The sequence below is a fragment of the Malaclemys terrapin genome, chromosome 10 (assembly GCF_027887155.1).
Source record: "Malaclemys terrapin pileata isolate rMalTer1 chromosome 10, rMalTer1.hap1, whole genome shotgun sequence".
NCBI lineage: Eukaryota > Metazoa > Chordata > Testudines > Emydidae > Malaclemys > Malaclemys terrapin.
Window position 1 is genome coordinate 53,505,761 of NC_071514.1, and position 20,992 is coordinate 53,526,752.

The window sequence follows — 20,992 nt, forward strand, 5'->3', positions numbered from 1 at the left end:
AGTTTGGCCAATGTACATAGCAGAGGGGCATTGCTGGCACACGATGGCATATATAACATTGGTGGACGTGCAGGTGAATGAGCCGGTGATGTTGTAGCTGAGCTGGTTAGGTCCTGTGATGGTGTTGCTTATGTAGATATGTGGGCAGAGTTGGCATCGAGGTTTGTTGCTTGGGTTGGTTCCTGAGTTAGAGTTGTTATGGTGTGGTGCGTGGTTGCTGGTGAGAATATGCTTAAGGTTGGCGGGTTGTCTGTGGGCAAGGACTGGCCTGCCTCCCAAGGTCTTTGAAAGTGAGGGATCATTGTCCAGGATGGGGTGTAGATCACTGATGATGCGTTGGAGAGGTTTAAGCTGAGGACTGTAGGCGATGGCCAGTGGAGTTCTGTTGGTTTCTTTTTGGAGCCTGTCTTGTAGCAGGAGGCTTCTGGGTACACGTCTGGCTCTGTTGATTTGTTTCTTTATTTCCTTGTGTGGGTATCGTAGTTTTGAGAATGCTTGGTGAAGATCTTGTAGGTGTTGGTCTCTGTCTGAGGGGTTGGAGCAGATGCGGTTGTACCTCAGCGCTTGGCTGTAGATGATGGATCATGTGGTGTGTCCGGGGTGGAAGCTGGAGGCATGAAGGTAGGTGTAGCAGTCGGTGGGTTTTCGATATAAAGTGCCACAGGACCCTCTGTTGCTTTTTACAGATTCAGACTAACACGGCTACCCCTCTGATACTATACAAACTGCAAATCACACCCCGGGAGGCAGTGTAGACATCCCCTAAGGAAGGGGAAAGGGAAAGAGATCAGTGAGAGAGAGGCGGGGGGGAAGGTGCTGAGCTAGGAGATGGAGAAGGGAATGCAGAAAGGTAAGACTGGGAAGCAGGAGAGTTTTAATGCCCGATGTTCTGAGGCGCCCGTGCCTTCAGATGGAGCTGCAGGTACTCGCACTTCTGAAAACCAAGCCTAAAATGTCTGTCCAGCTGCAATCCCGTGGTGCCACGGATGGCCCAGGGTGCACCTGCTGTGCTAATTGCAGGTGGGCAGTAGCAGGTCTGGAGCGCCAGCAGAGCACTCCCACAGGTGTCCTGGTGGGCACCTTGACGTGAGAAATGTTGTTTCCCTGTAACCTAGTGGCAATGGGTTAAGGACAAGATCCCTCCCTTGGTGCTGGAGCCGCAGATCTGCTATTTAAAGGTTCCTCAATGTCACGTGTGCATTGTCCGCACACCAGTCACCAAATGACTGGAGGATAGCTAATGTGATGCCAATTTTTAAAAAGGGTTCCAGAGGTGATCCTAGCAATTACAGGCCAGTAAGCCTGACTTCAGGACCGGGTAAACTGGTTGAAACAAAATTGTCAGAAGTCTAGATGAACACGATTTGTTGGGGAAGAGTCAACATGGTTTTTGTAAAGGGAAATCATGCCTCACCAATCTACTAGAATTCTTCGAGCGGGTCAACAAGCATGTGGACAAGGGGAATCCAGTGGATATAGTGTTCGGAAAACCTTTGACAAGGCCCCTCACCAAAGGTTCTTAAGCAAAGTAAGCTGTCATGGGATAAGAGGGCAGGTCCTCTCATGGATTGGTAACTGGTTAAAAAATAAGAAACAAATGATAGGAATAAATGGTCAGTTTTCAGAAGGAGAGAGGTAAATAGTGGTGTCCCTTAAGGGTCTGTACTGGACCCAGTCCTATTCAATATATTCATAAATGATCTGGAAAAAGGGGCAAACAGTGAGGTGGCAAAATTTGCAGATGATACAAAATTGCTCAAGATAGTTAAGTCCCAGGCAGACTCCGAAGAGCTATAAAAGGATCTCTCAAAACTGGGTGACTGGACAACAAAATGGCAGATGAAATTCAATGTTGATAAATGCAAAGTAATGCACATTGGGAAAACATAATCCAAACTATACATACAAAGTGATGGAGTCTAAATTAGCTGTTCCCACTCAAGAAAGAAATCTAGGCGTCATTGGGGATAGTTCTCTGAAAACATCCACTCAATGTGCAGCAGCAGTCAAAAAAGTGAACAGAATGTTGGGAATCATTAAGAAAGGGATAGATAATAAAAACAGAAAATATCACATTGCCTCTATATAAATCCATGGTACACCCACATCTTGAATACTGTGTGCAGATGTGGTTGCCCCATCTCAAAAAAGAAATATTGGAATTGGAACAGATTCAGAAATGGGCAACAAAAATGATTAGATGTAGGGAATGGCTGCCATATGAGGAGAGATTAATAAAACTGGGACTTTTCAGCTTGGAAAAGAGATGACTAAGGGGAGATATGATAGGTCTACAAAATCATGACTGGTGTGGAGAAAGTAAATAAGGAAGTTTTATTTATTCCTTCTCATAACACAAGAACTAGCAGTCACCAAATGAAATTAATAGGCAGCAAGTTTAAAACAAGCAAAAGGAAGTATTTTTTCACACAACGCACAGTCAACCTGTGGAACTCCTTGCGAGAGGATGTTGTGAAGGCCAAGACTATAACAGGGTTCAAAAAGAACTAGGTAAGTTCATGGAGGATAGGTCCATCAATGGCTATTAGCCAGGATGGGCAGGGATGGTGTCCCTAGCCCAGTGGTCTCCAACCTTTTTATGCACAAGATCGCTTTTTGAATTTAAGATCAATCCAAGATCTACCTTGCCCCTTCCCTGAGGCCCCTCCCCACTCACTCCATCTCCCCTCTCTCCATCGCTTGCTCTCCTCCACTCTCACTCACTTTCACCGGGCTGGGGCAGGCAGTTGGGGTACAGGAGAGGGTGCAGGCTTTGGGCTGGGGCTGCAGGGTTTGGAGTGTAGGAGGGGGCTCTGGGCTGAGCCTGGGGCAGGGGGTTGAGGGGCAGGAGTCAGGGATGCAAGCTCTGGGAGGGAGTTTGGGTGTAGGGGTCATATGGTCACACTGCACCTAACCTCATAGAATCCACTGGACAGTTCATGAGTTTTACTTTTTATTAGTGTCATTTGTGGTTTATAGATCCAAAATCCTTCAGGGATTGTCACAAATGAGTGTAACATTCTCAACTGTGGGGTGTGCATTGGCTGAGCCTGGGGCAGGGGGTTGGGGTCCAGGAGTGAGGGGTGCAAGCTCTGGGAGAGAGTTTGGTGCAGGAGGGGGCTCCCAGCTGGGACAGGGGGTTGGGGTGCAGGAGGGGGTGTGGGCTTTGGGAGGAAGTTTGGGTGCAGGTGCGGGCTCTGGCAGGGGATTGGGGTACAGGAGGCAGGGCCAGAGTAATCTTTTGTGGGTCTGGGGCCAAACATATTTGTGGGCCCCCATTGAGGCAATGGAGCATGGCACAGGGAGGTCAGTCCCTAGAGGGAGGCCTGGGGGCACTCGGAGGAGAGTGTGGAATGGGGCAGGAAGAGGTAGGGCAGGGGTGGAGCGGGGGCAGGAAGAGGTGACGTGAGGATGGGCCCTTGGGGGAAAGGGTGGAGTGGGGGTGGGGCATGGGGCAGAGCAGGGTCAAGCACCCCCGGGAAATCAGAAAGTCAGCATCTCTGCAATACCACCCCGAATCCCGATGCCCAGTGCCCCCCCGCACAGACCTGCTATGCCTATCGCCCCCCCAGAACTCCCACAAATGCACAGTGTCCTGCACAACACCACCCCTGCCCAGTATCCCCTGCCCACAGACCCACAACAACTGCCCAGCACCCCACACAGAACCCCCACTCCCTAGTGCCCCAAAACACACAGATCTTCCCTGCCCCCTCACAGCCCAGCACCCCCCCTCCGACCTCCCAGAGACCCATTCCCCCATGCCCTGTCTCCTGGCCACACTCACCGGCCCTGCTGGGAGGTGACTGTGTTAGGGTTACCATATTTTGTGCCTCCAAATGGAGGACACTCCCCGCGGCCCTGGCCCCGCCCCCAGCCCCGCCCACGCACCCGCCCCAACTCCGCCCCCTCCCAAAGTCTCCGCCCCCTCCCCTGCTTCCCGCGAACATTTAATTCGCGGGAAGCCTGAAGCAGGTAAGGGGGGAGGGAGGGAGGAGGCGCGGTCCAGGCTGGCCCCCCCGGCGGCTCCAGCCTGGGTCGGCTCGGGCCCTGGGGTGCCGGCCCCGACCGACCACCCCCGGACCGCCCAGCACTGCCGGCCCCCGGCGGCCCGGCGCACCCCCCGGCTCCCAGCCCCGCGGGCCCGGCGCAACCCCCGGCTCCCAGCCCCGCGGGTCCGGTGCACCCCCCGGCTCCCAGCCCCGCGGGCCCGGCTCCCCGACCCCGGCCCGGCTCCCGGCCCCGCGGGCCCGGCTCCCCGACCCCGGCCCGGCTCGCGGCCCCGCGGGCCCGGCCCGGCGCCCCGACCCCGGCCCGGCTCCCGGCCCCGCGGGCCCGGCCCGGCGCCCCGACCCCGGCCCGGCTCCCGGCCCCGCGGGCCCGGCCCGGCGCCCCGACCCGGCTCCGCGGGCCCGGACCGGCACCGCGCCCCCGGCTCCCGGACCGGCTCCCGGCACCGCGGGCCCAGCCCGGCTCCGCACCCCCCAGCGCCCCGACCCCGGCCCGGCTCCCGGCCCCGGACAAAGAGGCCCCGGCCGAGCCTCCTGATTTTCCCAGACATGCCCGGCTTTTGGGGATTTCCCCCCGGACGGGGATTTGAGCCCCCAAAATCCGGACATGTCCGGGAAAATCCGGACGTATGGTAACCCTAGACTGTGTCTGCCGGGCTGAGCCAGCAGGGCCCCTTGGGAGTGGCGTGATCAGCCAGGCCACACCCTGCCCCCTCGGGCTCCCTCAAAACCCACTTGCCTGGAGGGACCCAGCCTAGCCCCCCATACTGTCTCCCGCCCCAGCTGGCCAAGACTGGCCAGGCTTCTGCACCAGTCCCAGGCAGCTCAACTCCAGGGAGACAGGTGGGGCCCCACAGGTGGTGGGAAGCAGAGACTGTCTGGAGCTGGAGGTACACTGGGGTCCGGCCAGGGGGCAGAGAGGAGACGGCAGGTGGGGCCCAGGGGCCGAGAGGAGCAAGTGATGGGAGGGAGGAGCCAGTGGGCTGGCAAAATCTTGGGGCGCAGTGCAAGCAGAGCAGGCCGTGGCCCCTTCTGAGCATGGGCCTGGCTCCATGGTGCCACTGGTGCCATTGTAAACCCGGTACTGGAGGAGGGGGTGAGGTGTGCGGGCTCTGGGAGGGAGTTTGGTGCAGGAGGTGGCTCCAGGCTGGTGCAGCGGATTGGGGTGCAGGTGGAGGTGAAGGGTCTGGGAGGAAGTTTGGATGCAGGAGGTGGCTCTGGACTGGGGTAGGGGGTTGACGTGCGGGAGGGAGGGCAAGGCGCAGGCTCCGACCGGAGGCGCTTACCACAGGCAGCTCCCTGTCGGCGGCACAGCAGGGCTCAGGTAGGCTGCCTGCCTGTCCTGGCCCCATGCCATTCCCGGAAGCGGCTATCTGCTGGCATGTTTCTGCAGCCCTTGCGGAGAAGGGGGGCAGCTGGTCTCCATGTGCTGCCCACAAACACTGCCCCCGCAGCTGATTTGTGGGGACGGTGCTGGGGACGGGGGCAGCACGCGGAGACACCTCACCCACCCACCCCTGGGGCTGCAGAGACGTGCCAGCAGCCAGCCGTTTCCGGGAGCAGCGTGGGGCCAGGGTATGCAGGCAACCTGCCTGAGCCCCGCTGTACCACCGGACTTTTAGTGGCCCGGAGATCGCAATCGACTGGCAGAGGCTCCAGGATCAACCAGTCAATCATGATTGACGGGTTGGTGACCACTGCCCTAGCATCTGTTTGTCAGAAGCTGGGAATGGGAGACAGGGGATGGATAAATGGGTGATTACCTGTTCTGTTCATTCCTCTGGGGCACTTGGCATTGACCACTGTCGGAAGACAGGATACTGGACTCGATGGCTTTTCGATGATACTGTCTGACTCATTATGGCTGTTCTTATGTTCACTGTCATCAGAGCTGTTTTCTTTCCTCTTTGACAACCCCAGGAGAGAAAAGCTCCACTCCAGATTAAAGCTCTTGTCTGAGCTCCCATGCAGGGAGAGGTGAGGGTTTGAGGGCAGAGAGGGGGAGAGGGAAGCACAGGGACAATGCTGAGGACTGACAACTTTCCCCTGGTGATTGGTGACCATATGCCATTTCTGACCTCTCACTCCCTGAGCTGGGACCACTGTGCAGGCAGAGAGCTCAGCATCAGGGCTGGAGGGAGAGAAAGAAGCTCCTCATTTTGCTCACCAGCATCCCTTCCAACTGACTTCAAGGAACACCGTAGACTCAACATCACAGGCCTCGGTGAATGCTGCACATGGGATGCTAGGAATCAGAGCTCCATGGCTAAGGGCCTGAAATTGCACCAATATTGAGTTCACAGGTTGTGCAAAAGGGGGTGAAATCACCTAAGTGAAATCATGGCCCCACTGAAGTCAAGGGCAAAGCTCCCATTGAGTTCAATGGGGCATGATTTCACCTCTAGAGTTCAGAAAGGGGTGAGCAGCTGGAAAGGGGGATGGGGCCAAAAGAGGAAATATCAGGGGAAAGGACCTCTGAGGCAATTCAGGGGTGGTGCCAAAGAGAAAACGTGATTCCTGACGGGGCTGTGATGTAAAGTTGCCTCTCCCACCATGGCAGAAATCCCTGTGGCTCTTGGCAGCACACACAAAGCCCACCCAGACCCCCCCCCCCATTTCTGTCAAACACCATTTCCCCATGCAAAGTATGTTTGAAATATTATCCCGTTGGCACCATTTTATACAATATTCAGCTGTCTTGTACAGACTGAAGCCATAGGAATTCTCAGCTCATAGTGGGGGTAAGGCCATGGGTTGGGAGCTGGTTGATCTGGATTACCTTCCTGAATCTGCTTCAGAGTCTCTACGTAACCTTGTGCCATTCTCGTATCTTCCCCGTGCCTCAGTTTCCCCATCTATAAGAATATTTCCCTACCTCACAAGGGTCCTACCCAGGAAAGTACTGAAGCACCTGCTTAAATCCCACTCGAGCTGGTCAGGAATTTCTTGGTAACTGTTTTCTTGTTGAAAATGTTGATTAATCAAAATCAAAACAGGAAAGGGTCAGTTTGGTCAAAATTCTCGACTCGAAGAAATGTTGAAAAACAAGTTTTGAAATTGTCAAAATGTCCCATTTTGACATTTTTGAAACCAAAAATTCTGGTTTCCCAGTTTGAAACAAATGTTAGTTTCAAAATTTGAGCTCATTATAGTAAAAAAACAAAACCCCAACTTTTAAAATTAAAAAATAGTTGAAATTGAAGCAAAATGTTTCAGTTGATCCAAACCATTTTTTAAAAAATCTCAGATATCTTCCTAGAATGGGAAAATCACTTCCTACCCAGCTCTAAGCCCCACTGATTTTAAGCAGACGTGTAAGTGTTGCCCTAAATCGGAGCCAGAGAGATTGCAGGGATTAATTCATTCTTATTTGTAACCCTAGTGCAAAAGTATAACCCATATTGCTGGCGATATGTTTTGCTTTATATATGGATAATACATTATTTGTAGATACAATAATATATTATTTCCATATGAACGTACTGCCTGTATTAAATGATTGTATCAATTATACGTTTTACTTTGTTTCTATAATTTATTATACAGTGTATAATATAGGATTTAAGTTACTCAGTGTAAAGCGATAGGTATAATAAATTATTATGCAGAGTAAATGCGATAAAATACATGGTTGTTTTCAGCATATTCCCTCCCTTTCCCGTCCTATGCAATGGTTTCAGTTTTAGAACATGGAAACAATTCTTTAAATGTTAGTGTTACACTGCGCCCCCGAGCAGCTCATCAGGAGCCACGACTGAACTTGGGACGGGTAGCTCTCAAAACATGCCCGAGCTAACATAAGAACAGCCAGACTGGGTCAGGCCAATGGTCCATCTAGCCCAGTCTCCCGTTTTCTGACAGTGGCGGTGCCAGATGCCTGAGAGAATGAACAGAACAGGGCAATCATCAAGTGATCCATCTCCTGTTGTTGAGTCCCAGCTTCTGGCAGTCGAGACACAGCAATGAGGGACCAAACTGTGGTAGGCTCATCAATCTTTGTGTGTCTGTGGCCCAACCACCACTGGAGGGTGACAGAGTACTGCACTGAGTGGGTTACGCTGGCAGTGTGCCTGATCGCTGGTGCGGAGAAGTCTCCCACACATCTCTTTCGCTCACTGTGGTTGTCCTGTGGTTGTCACTCTCCAGGGGTCTCTTCATGGGCTCTTTGCGCAGCGTCCTCTGCAGCATACTCTGCAGTCCTCCTTTGCTTGTCTCTTTCTAAGTGCCAGATGGATCAGGTCTGAATCCTGGGATGTGCTGAACACAGCAACTCCCTGTGGCCCCTTGGTGATGTTAGTTGTCCATGGTTCTCAGCAGATGGCTCCAGGTTTGATCCTGCAGAACCTCACCTCAGTAATCCTTGCCATTGACTTCAGTAGGGCTAGTTACATGAGTAGCCTCACTTGAAGTACTCCTCACTTGAGTAAGGGGCTGCAGGATCAGGCCCTTATGCCCTGATCCCATGAAAGTCCACAGCAAAACTCCCATTGATTGTAATGGTGCACGATCAGGCCCTTGATGAGTTTCCTACTGGCCCCTACCAGCTGGGGCATGTAATGTTCCCCGGCTGCCAGCCCCATTGTGTCAGCCTGCCCAGCTCTGAGCCTGGCCTTGCACCTCTCGGCTTGCCCATGCGTATCATGGGGATCATGGCAAAATCTCCAATTGATTTGTGTTCTAAAAGAAGCTGTAAAAGGGGCACCTGCAAAAATGCATGCACGTCTGTTCCATGTGCAAAAACTTGCCCATGTCCACACAAATTGCCAATTTGCTTCCATAAAAGAAATAATTCCAGTCACAATGGCCTGCTTGGCATGCACGAGGGCAGGTTTTTGCGGGGGCATGCACATGTTTGGGAATGCATTGCTGCCTGTAAAAAGATGCCTGCAAAAACTAACTCAAAATTCACTAAGCAAATACGTCTTCAAAACAGAGTAGAAAAACATTCCTTTCAAGACTTTTCATAATTTGGGTAGGATCAGCCTGAGGGGACTTTTATGCAATAATCCAAGATGGCCAGGAGGGGTGGAATTGGTTAAATACCTACGGCTGGGTGGTGCTTTGAATTTGAGGTACTAGGAGATCCTGGAATTACCCCAAATTTGTCCATCTCCACTTAATAGAATTCTAAAGCACAGTAACCATTGGGACATGTGTGGTCATCCGGATGTGAAGCTCCTACAGAACCACTTTTGAGTGAGGTCTGTCCCAGCTCCTACTGTAGTCAATGGGCGTCTTTCCATTGACTTCAGTGGAAGTTGGATCAGGACTTTAACCCTACTGTGCGCCACAAGCAGTGCACATTTGGTGGAGTCGCCCACTGCACCATGTGGACAGAGGTCCAGCCGTAAGGCTGTACATCATCAGGCAGCCAAAGGGTGAGGCTCGTTCCACTCTGGATATAGTCAGGAGGGCAGCAATCAAGTTCATATCATTTCTTCCATCTCACAGACGAATGATCAGACTGAGGGAGTCTCCTGACTGTCTAGCACCAGCACAGACTTAGCTAACATTGGGCACCTGGGTCAGTCACAGACCCGACTGTTTTGTTCCACATATTCAGTCCCAGTACCAGGGGTTCTGAAGGCTAAGCACAAACCTAGCAGCATAAGTAGCATGTGTGCACACACGTATCCATGACCCTGGCCCCGCACAAGTCAGTCGCTATGCCCTGCTCTTGCAAACGGCTGAAGGAACTTTAGAAAATTTCCCTGAACTCGGAACATTTAGCTAATGGTGTGGGACAGGGCGGCTCTTGCTCACTCTTCAGCTGGGACATTCGTTACGGCGGGGAGCTCAAATTCTAGTGCTTGTTCACTTCCTTTTGTTATTTCCTCTTTGCAGACGGGGAGATTACGTCCAAGCCAATGGTGCTGTTCTTGGGACCATGGAGCGTTGGCAAATCCACCATGATAAACTACCTCCTAGGGCTGGACGACACGCCCTACCAGCTGTACACAGGTAACGTGCGCTCCGGCTTGCCCATTGTTTCTGCTTAATGTGCTGTGCAAAGGGTACAAGCAGGCATTGTCACTCGTACATTCACTTCTCGAGTCAATTCCAGCCAGAGCTTGGCTGGTAAACATTGTCCCCAGCTGCTCTTTGAACCTCTCTTTTTATTCATTGCAACCCCCCAGGCTGTTAGGTGACAGCCATCTCTCTGGTTAGGGAGGGCTTGAATCCTTGCAACCCTGCACCTGTAAGAGTCAGAGGAGTTGGTGCAGAGAGAGACAGATGAGATTCCTCTTCCCCTCTTCACCCCCCAGGATCAAGCTGTGCATCTGCCTCCGCAGCATTCCCACTTCCTGCAGTCCAGAGACTCAGGACTGAGATCTTCCAACCCGATAGGGCATCGCACTGTAGGTCACCTTCCAGGCCAGCAGAGTAACAATCCTCTAACAAGGGGAACTTGCCCTTTTCTTCTATCCTTCCCCACCATGCATGGAGCCAATTAATTTACTTTAACAACAGGCGTGACATTTCCCATCTCCTCTTCTCAGCTCCCACTCTCTTTTATCCCTGAACACAGCTGAGCGTAGCACTGCTGAATTAAAAACTGTACTGAGCTCTGGCATAGGGAGAATCAAGGCACTAGAAAGCAGAGCAGGAGTTGGGCCTTTATAGTGCTTTGCATATTCGTGATATCTCAGTGTAGATTAACCACTGCAGGAAAAACTGCACTCGTGCATCCATGGAATAGCTACAACCTGGTCTACACTACAGAGTTAGGTCGACATAAGGCAGCCTATATCAACCTAACTCTGTAAGTGTCTACACTAAAATGTAGCTGCCACCCGTGTAATCTGCCCACTACACCAACTTAATAACTCCACCTCCGTGAGAGGCATAGCCCATAGGTTGATGTAGTTAGGTCGATGCAGTGTCACTGTAGACACTACGTCACTTACATCAACACTTGCTGCCTTTCAGATGCCGTCCCACAATGCCCCACACTGACAGTCCTGGTGAAGATGCGCTCCGCTGACACAAGGAGTGTAGTGTGGACATGCAAAGCAATTTAATTACTATGGTGGCTGTACATCGAACTAACTTAGGTTGACTTAATTTTGTAATGTAGACTTGCCCTACGTTTCCTCAAGACATTCTACAAGGCATAAGGTACATGATATTGCAAGATGCTCTCTGACCATACCTGTTGCTTTGGATCACCCTCTGTATATTCATGAGTAAGCAGTATCCTCTGCAGATAGTCTCAGACACAGAGTCTGACTCATTTCCAGCAGGACAGCTTAGACTTTACAGCTCACCTGCTCTGCTTCTCTTGTTACTGGACAGGGGCTGAACCCACCACCTCTGAGTTCACGGTCATCATGCACGGCCCAAAGCTGAAGACCATTGAGGGCATCGTGATGGCTGCTGACAGCGCACGCTCCTTTTCACCCCTCGAAAAGTTTGGGCAGAACTTCCTGGAGAAGCTGATCGGGATAGAGGTGCCTCATAAGCTTTTAGAGCGGGTCACCTTTGTAGACACACCGGGCATCATTGAAAACCGCAAGCAACAGGAACGAGGTAGTAACCAGCTTTGTTCATTTTAAGAGAGACCAGAAAAGAAGGAGCATTATAAATGTGAGATAATAACAGTCCCTTGCTCTTCTACAACGCTGTTCATCAGTAGATCTCAAAGCGCTGTAGCATTTTCCCTGTTTTACAGACAGGGCCGGCTCCAGGCACCAGCTTAACAAGCAGGTACTTGGGGCGGCCAAGGGAGAGGGGCAGCACCTGCGGCAATTCGGGGGCAGCGGGTCCCTCACTCCCTCTAGGAGCAAAGGACCTGCCGCTGAACTGCCGCTGCTGATCGCGGCTTTTTTTTTTTTTTTTTTGCGCTTGGGGCGGCAGAAATGCTGGAGCCGGCCCTGTTTACAGATGGGAAAAAAAGCGACAGTGGCTGATCCAGGAAGAGAACCAAGATCTCCTGAGGCCCAGTTGAGCGCTGTATTCATTAGGTCACACACAACAAAGGGCCAGTGAGGAGGTGTTGCAGGGTGTTTATTTTTATATTGCAGAAGCACCAAAATTTTGCCCACCTGTGTTTGTAATGGCCACCTGGCAGGGACCTCAGGGACACACACAATATTCATAAAATAGAGCAGATACAGCACACTTCTTCTTTCATATGGAGGGGCAATGTTCAGAGACTTAAGCAAGATGGGGGTGTTTGTGGCCTTTGGGCTGTATTTAGCCTATGGGCTGCACTTTGCCCATCATTTTCTATCATGTTTCTATCATGTTCTTTGATGCAGGCCCCTGCCCAAGTCTCTGTGCTAGACCAGGACACGATGGAATGCTGGAACACCAGCATTTCCAGGATAACGTATCTCACAACTGGGGTAGCACTGCTGGGGTTTGTCAACCCATATACTAGATACATTAGACAGCATTGGAGTGACCAAAACATGGCCTTAGAAAACAATCAGAGCACAGATAATCAACAGCAGGCTACAGAGAAAAGGAAAATTTGGAAGTGACTTGGAAGGAATTTAATTCCAGAAGAAGCAAAACACACCCCCAACCACTAGGAGGCAGCAGAGTGTACGTCAGAGTGGGCCTAGAGGCAGAAGGCAGTACCATCATATTAATAAAATGTTTGAATTGTCTACTAAAATCTGTTATTTACCTATATGCTCATCAGTGCATTAATTACACAGCATCCCCACCTCTGCTCTCCCAATATCTACCTTCAATCCAGGGGGAAATCCTGGCCCAATGGCAAAATCCCCGTTGACTTTACTGGGGCCAGGATTTTATCAGAGAACGCCAGCTAAGGCACTAGTGCCAACTGAATATAGACCAATTGTGGATATTGGTGCCAAGATGTTCTGCGATGGCTTTAGTAGCTGAGAAACGAGATTTCCCACTGCATGAGTCTAAGTCTGAAGGGGTCTGAGATATGGTGGGCTTGTGTCGTATCTATGCTGGTGATTGAATGGATCAGTCCTGTGTTAGATGTGGGGAGCTGGACATTTCTGTTTGATTTTTCTCTCTCCTCTCCCAAAGGTTACCCATTCAATGACGTGTGCCAGTGGTTCATCGACAGAGCTGACCTCATCTTTGTCGTCTTTGACCCTACAAAGCTGGATGTGGGGCTGGAGCTGGAGATGCTGTTTCGCCAGCTGAAGGGCCGGGAGTCTCAGATAAGAATAATCTTGAACAAAGCGGACAGTCTCGCCACCCAGGAGCTTATGAGAGTCTATGGCGCCTTGTTCTGGAGCTTGGCTCCTCTGATCAATGTCACTGAACCTCCCAGGGTCTATGTCAGTTCCTTCTGGCCTCCAGAATATCACCCTGAAACCCACAAGGATCTATTCCTTAAAGAAGAGATCTCGCTCCTGGAAGACCTTAACCAGGTGATTGAAAACAGGCTGGAGAATAAGATTGCCTTCATCCGCCAACATGCCATCCGGGTTCGCATCCACGCTCTCCTGGTCGACCGCTATCTGCAAACCTACAAGGACAAAATGACCTTCTTCAGTGACGGGGAGCTGGTATTCAAGGACATTGTGGAAGACCCTGACAAGTTCTACATCTTCAAGTCCATCCTGGCAAAGACCAATGTCAGCAAGTTTGATCTCCCCAACCGCGAGGCTTATAAGGACTTCTTCGGCATCAATCCCATCAGCAGCTTCAAGCTGCTAGCTCAGCAGTGCTCCTACATGGGAGGATGTTACCTGGAGAAGATCGAAAGGGCCATTACTCATGAGCTTCCTGATCTCTTGGGGAGTATTGGCTTGGGGAAGAAGCCCAGTGTTCTCTCCTGTGACACAACTGGCTGTGGTGAAACCCCAAGGAACCGCTATAGGAAACCATAACATGCTATGTACTAACATAACCATTCATGTGTTCCTATTGGTGAATGAGCTTATGTCTTATCTGTCCAAGAAGCCATGGTTTATTAACCCTTTGAGTGCCACACTGGCAAGAGCTACTGTCCAACAAGGACTTTGAGTCATTGACATTAATGGCAGGGGAAGTGGGGTGGGCATAGAAAAGAGAATAAAGAACTGTGAATTCCTGACATTTTATCTTTGTTATTTCAAATAGAAAGCAATGTTTAAACTGTAAGTAAAAGCAACAAATGGTGAACTAAAGCTTTAGCTGCTTTTTCACTGGTACTGAAGTTCATGAGTGTGGAACAAGAAGTTCAACCTTTGCATACACTAAGCAGACAGGGAGTAGGAAATGCAGACTCTGGAAAGATAACCTGGAGGAAGGCTGCGACGCCTTGACCTGGAGAACCGGAGAGGAGCACCCCTGGGGAGAGAGAGATCCAGCAGAGTAAATGTCAGCTTTTGGTGGCTGTATATAGGCACGAGGACCACAGAAATGCCTATAAATAAATAATAATCTGTTTTTTTTTCTTTCCAAGACTCGTAGGCCATCAGGTTCAGTTCTTTGTGAACTCCATTTGGATGACAGTTGAGCTGTAACTCAGAATCTTTAGCATTCACCCAGGTATTAGCCCTCTCCTATCCCCAGGGGTAGGGAAAGAAAGACCCCATGTCTGTGTTTAGACTGGATTCAGTCCAATCTCTGGGAACATATGGCATTGTTAGCATCAAATGCATGTCCCAGGTGGGATTTGGAAGTCTGGCTCATAAGGAGAAATGGACTGGAGCTGAAAGAGCAATGGCACTTAAGTTACATTTGAGAGACAGTGGCTGTAACTCAAGAAAGTTCAGAAGAAAGCCTTTAAACGCATCGGTCTGTCCCTGTGCCTGAGAAGCGGCAGGGAGCTTAGTGTATGCATTTGCTGTTAGCGTCATGCAGTTGTTGGCAAGTCAAGCACAAACCTTGGTAGGCTCAGAGGGTTAATCAATTTGCATTTTGACCTTGTTTATGCCAGTGTTGCATGTTTTCTCCAAGTCAAATCCCTGCGTTGTTGTGCGGTTTGGAGGAAGACAGGAACACCCTCCATTTCACAGCCGTTGCCTGTTTTCTCTTCCAATCTTTTAGCTGTAGGTTAGGAAGTCGAAGGTGTCTGGGCCCTATCTTATTTGGGCTGAGCCAAGCAGTCATATTTATTTGTTGGCATTGCCATGTTGTTCACCTGCCCCAACACACCAACACCCAAAATTGTGAGTTGCAGGAAATGATGCCATTGGAACCAGTGCCAGCCTCTCAGTGGACATAGTTCATTGTAGATGGCAACTAAAGCACGGGGGAAGTATGGGAGCCCTCTTCACTAAGCAGGCATTGTTTGGTTGCAATGACCCAGCATGGCTGGTGGTTGAGCTAAGCACTAACTGAAGAAGAAGGTGGATGTTGCCCTGAATGGTGTACGAGACCTGCTAAATAGCCTTTCTTCATTATTCTCCCTGTCAAATGGACCAGAGCTGTGGCCGGTCTTCAGAGAACCTTCTGAGTAGAAGTACTCACTGTAACATACCTGTGGGCCTTATCTGCACGGGGTCAAGAATTCAATGAAATGCCAAGCAAAGCAAGGCAAAGATAGAAAGACAAAAGGAAATAAGAAAGCCATATGTTGGCTTTTTAAAGAAGAAACTTGAGCAGATGAGAAAGTGGAAGGTGTTGACCAGAGCCTGTTGGGAGCATGGCATGGGGTCTGAAAGGCAGCACATCTCTGATCCACGTGTGAATAGAGATGGAGCTGTGGCTACAGGAGAACCAAACATATCTAGCATTGGTCTGGGATTCAGCTTCCTTGGTGCCGAAACCTTGAGTTTAAAAGAAACGATCTTTTAAAGCAATCCAGGTGAGTTCTAGTGGCCATTTTCATGGGTGCTTGACTTGATCCAAATGTGTCACCCTGGAGGATACATCTGATGGGTAATGAGTCCCCAAAGGCTGGGTGCCGGAGAAGAAACAAGTACATCGATGAGTACTGCAAGAAGGCAGGTTACATGCCGAGGGATTTTGTGCACAGCACTGAAAGGAACAGGGGCAGCTAATTAAGGCAAGAAGAGGTGTCAGAGAAACTGGCATCTGAAATAGCACAAAGAGAAGTGACATGTTGGTGAGTCAATACTGAGTGAGGTCTCAGACTGCTTTGGAGCTGCTTCCTCCATTCACTTCTGTTCTTCTTCTCCTCTCTTTCTTTTACATTGCCCCATTCCTTCTCCTCATCCTTCTTTGTCTTGGTCACCCACTCTTTCTCACTTCTCATTGTCCTCCATTAAGCTTACCTGCTGCTCCTGTCACTTGGCCTAGTTTGCATGGTTTTCTTAGGAGCAAATGGAAAAGAAACACTGTCAGAACTGTGCTAATTTTGCCACTGCTTCTGCCATCACATTATGTTTTATTGTCACCATAAGCAAATAAGTCTGTTAAACTTTTCTAATTCTCTGTGCCTTATTCTTCCTGCTCGTTCTTTGCCTTTTTATTTCTCTTCGCTGTGCTGCCATCTTCTTTTTGTCTTTCTCCTGTTCATGTTCTCTTCCCCTTTTCTTCAATCTTTCTCCTACCTTTTCTTTCCTCCGTTTCTTGTCATCCTCTTTTCACTATACCCAGGTCCTTCCTTCCTAGTTCCCTCTAGCTCACTAGCATCCTGCTGGTCATAAAGCTACTGCTCTCCTTTTGGGTGTTGGTGTAGTTTATGATTGTGGTGTGGCTGGTGTTACCAACACAATATAGACCGAAGAACGTTGGCAGCATTGAGGAGGATGGAGGTTGTAAAGCACGGTTGTCTACAAGTACTGGGCCTGTTGGTTGACGTCCTGTTGGGTAAGCATTCATTGACAATGAAGTTCTCTGCATATACTCAAGAAAATCTCCTGTAATCAGATGAGTTCACCTTTTAACATGTGACTGACAAAAGCATAGTACTGGCTCAAAAGCCCAGCATAGAGGCTCATGCATTGATCATAACCATCTTCCCATCTGAAAATTTACACTAGGATTCTCTTCTTAAAAGCACTCCTGGCGCTCCAAGTTTAACCCCCCTGTGGCCTGACATCAGGTGACCCTTAAGAAACAGTGGACCTAAGAAGTGCATTTGTTTGTTAACTGCACATCAAGCTGGGCCCACTCTTAGCTCTGGTTGGCTACCACAGCCCTTGTTGGGAATCGGACACATTTCTGATGGCCTTTCTTCCCAAACCCCTTGACACTTGAAATTACTTGCATGGCCACAGCAAATGATTGTTAGTCTAAGAAGGACTGTAGTTCAAAGCCCATCTCATCTGACACAGTCTGATGACACAGCAGGCTCCTACCATCAATCTGACTGTCTCTGTTTTATGAAACAAAATGAACTTGATTAGAAACAAAATATAAAGCGTGACATAAGCGATGTGTCTCTGAGTTACAGGAAATGCATCAGGAATGAAAATAGGGAGCCTGAAGATCTTTTAATTTTGCTAAAAAACCCAACATCCCTAAACCCACTGTTGTGTGCTTCTTTTTTAACAGGAATCTGAACAGACAGATTATAAAGAATTACATGCTGTAATATATTCCCAATTAGGTGTTCATGATAATGTGCATTTGGATAAAATTGTTGGTCCTGTACATCAACCCGTCTAATAAAATCAGTATTTTTCAAACACATTCCACGGCTACATTTACTTTGTTTGCCTGTCCACAGAGATGCTGAAACCATGGGCTTGCTTCTATTGAAGTCAATGGGAGTTTTGTAATTGGCTTCAAAGGGAGCAGGATTGAGCCCCATGCAGGAGAGCAGTGCTTATACAAAACCTGGGGAGGGAAGGAGAAAATCCCAGATTGCGCCCCTGAGTTCCAAAGGGAAGTGAAACGTTGCCCTCAGATGCACACAGGTGGCTCTGGTTGATGTCCATGCTGCTAGCAGAAAGCATGGAGCAGCGCCCAAGCTGGATGGAGAAATGATGGTGGAATAGTGAAGCATCACAATACCCAGCTTTCAGCCTTTCCCATACCATGTCCCACGTTACAAAAGAAGAACGTTTGGGGACCCACGCCCTCCCAGCGAGCCATAGAGAAGGGGAGAGCTCTCTTCATAGTTCCCCACACATGGCATAGTGGAGCATCTTGGCATTAGGGGTGAGGCACTCCTCCAAACTCAGCTTCTACTGCATCACCTCTCCTGCAACCGTCTCAGGATGTGCTAAAAAGGGCATATCACCTAAACACAATCCAGCCTGCACAGTGCCCCACGCTCACCAGGGGAGAGCTCCCCCGTCATCTTCTCACTCTCCCTCACCCAAGAACCCACTGCCAGGCCTCCTCTCCCTTTTGGGGCCTCACAGAAAAAATGGCTCATGCAGGACATGGCTCACCTGGTACCACTCCAATACAGGCCTATCGGTTAGGAATAAGAGGCATTCTTTAAGGACAAATTCAACCCACACTTTTCCCGTTAAGGTTTGCTCTGGACACTGCTGGGAGCTGTAGAGTCTGCAGAGGAAGGGCCATGGGCATCACTGGAGGCAGTTCAATGAAACTTCTGCTCAGAGTGCAGCTGCGATCAAAGCAGCTAACAGTATCAGGATGCATAAGGAACGGGATGGAAAATGCCTTCAATCAGTGCTGTGGCTTCGTGCAGCACTGGTCACCCCATCTCTCACATGACAGGGCAGAACTAGAGGGGTTCAGAGCAGGGCGATGAGAATGACCAGGGGCCTGGAAAACCTCTCATGAAGAGAGATTGGAAAGGCTGGGATTGTTACCTTAGAAAAGGGACAAATCATCATAAAAATCTGTGAAATAATGAATGGGCTAGACAAGGGAGATGAGGAACTTCTGTTCTCCCTGTCCTCTAATGCAAGAGCAAGGGGACAGTCAGGAGATTAAAAGGTGAGAAATTCAAACTCCAGAAAAGGAAATACTTTTCCCACACAACATGTGATTACACTGTAGTACTCACTGCCGCAGGAAGTCACTCAGACCAAGAATTTAACAAGATTGTAAAGGGGACTGGATATTTATATGCAGGCCATGAATATCCAGTTATTGTAATTAATTATGACAAATGCTGGAAGGGGTATTAAGCCTCACACTGCAGGGTTTACGTCAATCGCTAACTAGCAGAGACCATGTTGAGACACAGCTGGGGTGGGTCACAGATTATTTCACATCTGCTACTGCGGGGCTCTTGCACCTTCTGATGCTGGCCGTGGTAGGAGAGAGGCTCCTGGTGTGGATGACCCTCGGGTCTGATCCAGCCTGGCTGGTCCTACATTGTTCTAAAGATTTAGCCGCCAAACTGGGGGCCTAGTTGTCCTCTCGCTTATCCCAATTTTACGTGGATTCTTCCTAATCTACTACATCTGGCTACATCTACAAGGAGCAAGGGGTGTGATTCCCAGCTTGTGTAGACATACTCACGCTAGCTCACATCAAACTAGGGTGCTAAAAATAGTCAGTGTAGTTGCAGTTGCATAGGCAGTAGTGAGTGGTGGTACAGGCTAGCTGTCCGGGTATGTACTGTAGTCAGGCAGAGTGCCTCCCTCTGAGCCTGAGCTCGAGGGACCATTACACTCTCCTGGTGGGTGGAGCTGGGCAAGCCCTGCCCCCCATGCCAGGAATATGGGGCAGGGCAGGAAGTAAAAAAAGGAGGGCCCTGCAACTCAGTTGAGCGGGAGCCAGGGAAGGAGACAGATGTTTCCACTGCTGCAGAACTCTGCAGCGCCCTGCCCCCAGAGGAGAGCAACCCAGGAGAGGAGCTGCTGGGACTGCCATCCACAGTGTACCCCAAGAAGATGGAGGACTCTTGGACTACGGAACCCTCAACCTGGACTGTGGTAGGAAGTAGCCCAGGCAAACCTAGGGTTACCATATTTTAATTTAAAAAAAGGAGGATACTTCATGGGGCCCCGCCCCCGCCCCAACTCCGGCACCGGCCCTGGCCGAGCACCGCTGGCCCCAGCGGCCCGGGCACCATTGGCTTCGGTTCCGGTTCTGGCCAAGCAACTCTGGCCGAGCACCGCTGGCCCTAGCGGCTCGGGCATCCCCGGCCCTGGTCCCAGCGGCTCCGGCCCAGCTCAGCTCGGGCCCCGGCTCCGGCCGAGCGGCTCCAGCCCGGCACCGGCCGAGCACCGCCGGCCCCAGCCCGGACCCAAGCCTCACGACCCCTCCCTCCCTATTTTCCCGGACATGTCCAGCTTTTTGGGATTTCCTCCTGGACGGGGATTTGAGGACCAAAAAGCCGGACATGTCCGGGAAAATCCGGACGTATGGTAACCCTAGGCAAACCAGACTTTAGTCCGGTTTTGTTACTAGAGCCCAAGTCAGCATGTTTTGGAGGGATCTCCACTGACCCAGTGGTGAAATCATCTGCCACTGTTAGGGCCCTGGGCTGGGACCCTACCCCCTGCCACCAATCCCATCCCTGGGGTGGCGGCCTATCACCCCTAAGCCAAAAGGTCTGTGCTTTGTTTGTGGCTTGTGCCAGCCAGGAGACTGTGGGCCCAGACTGTGTGTTTGTGGGCTGCCTTAGCCAGGAGGCTTAGGCTAAAAGTCTGCTCCCTGCTCTGCCCGCCAGAGGGATAGACCGCTAACTGACTGTTGCCTGATGCCTCAAATCACAGGGTTCAGATAGGTTTGTACTCGAAGCAGCTGCTAGCCCATACCACTGCTGCCTGTGCACTGTGGCTACACTAGCATTTTTAGCACGTTAGCTCCATGAGAACTAGCGTGAGTATGTCTTCATGAGCTGGGACTCGCCCCCGCCCCATCTGCAAGCGCAGACATACCCACTGTGTAAGAGGAGGATCACGCCCTGCATGAAAAGCAGAGGCACTTAGTCTGTGAACACATCTGTGCCTCGAATAAGACTCACCGGTGCCTCTGAGCTCTCTTGGGGGTCGGGGGGGGGGGGGGCAGGAAGAGGTCTGACTATTCTTGAGGCTGTGGTTAGCACACAAAAAGCAGGCCACACTGCAGTTGTTCTCTACCCATCACCATGATACTGAGCAGGTTCAGGTGCTCATCACAGGCAGAGTATGGGCTGCTGCAGACACAGAAATCTGCCTTTGCAAAACAGACGGGCTGGTCCCCCATCCATCTGGTCCCAAAAGAGCACACTAAGG

General features: G+C 50.6%; 1 protein-coding gene across 4 annotated transcripts in view; it reads left to right on the forward strand.

Annotated features, from left to right (window-relative positions):
* Positions 1-17,534, forward strand: part of SRL (sarcalumenin) — a 105,348-nt gene extending 87,814 nt beyond the window's left edge. For all 4 annotated transcript variants that reach the window (XM_054042062.1, XM_054042061.1, XM_054042063.1 and 1 more), the window contains 3 exons: positions 9,855-9,971; positions 11,307-11,540; positions 13,026-17,534. In XM_054042062.1, coding sequence (XP_053898037.1) covers positions 9,855-9,971; positions 11,307-11,540; positions 13,026-13,837 — 1,163 coding nt within the window. In that variant the 3' untranslated portion in view covers positions 13,838-17,534. The remainder of the gene's footprint in view (positions 1-9,854; positions 9,972-11,306; positions 11,541-13,025) is intronic.
* Positions 17,535-20,992: the final 3,458 nt, after the last annotated feature.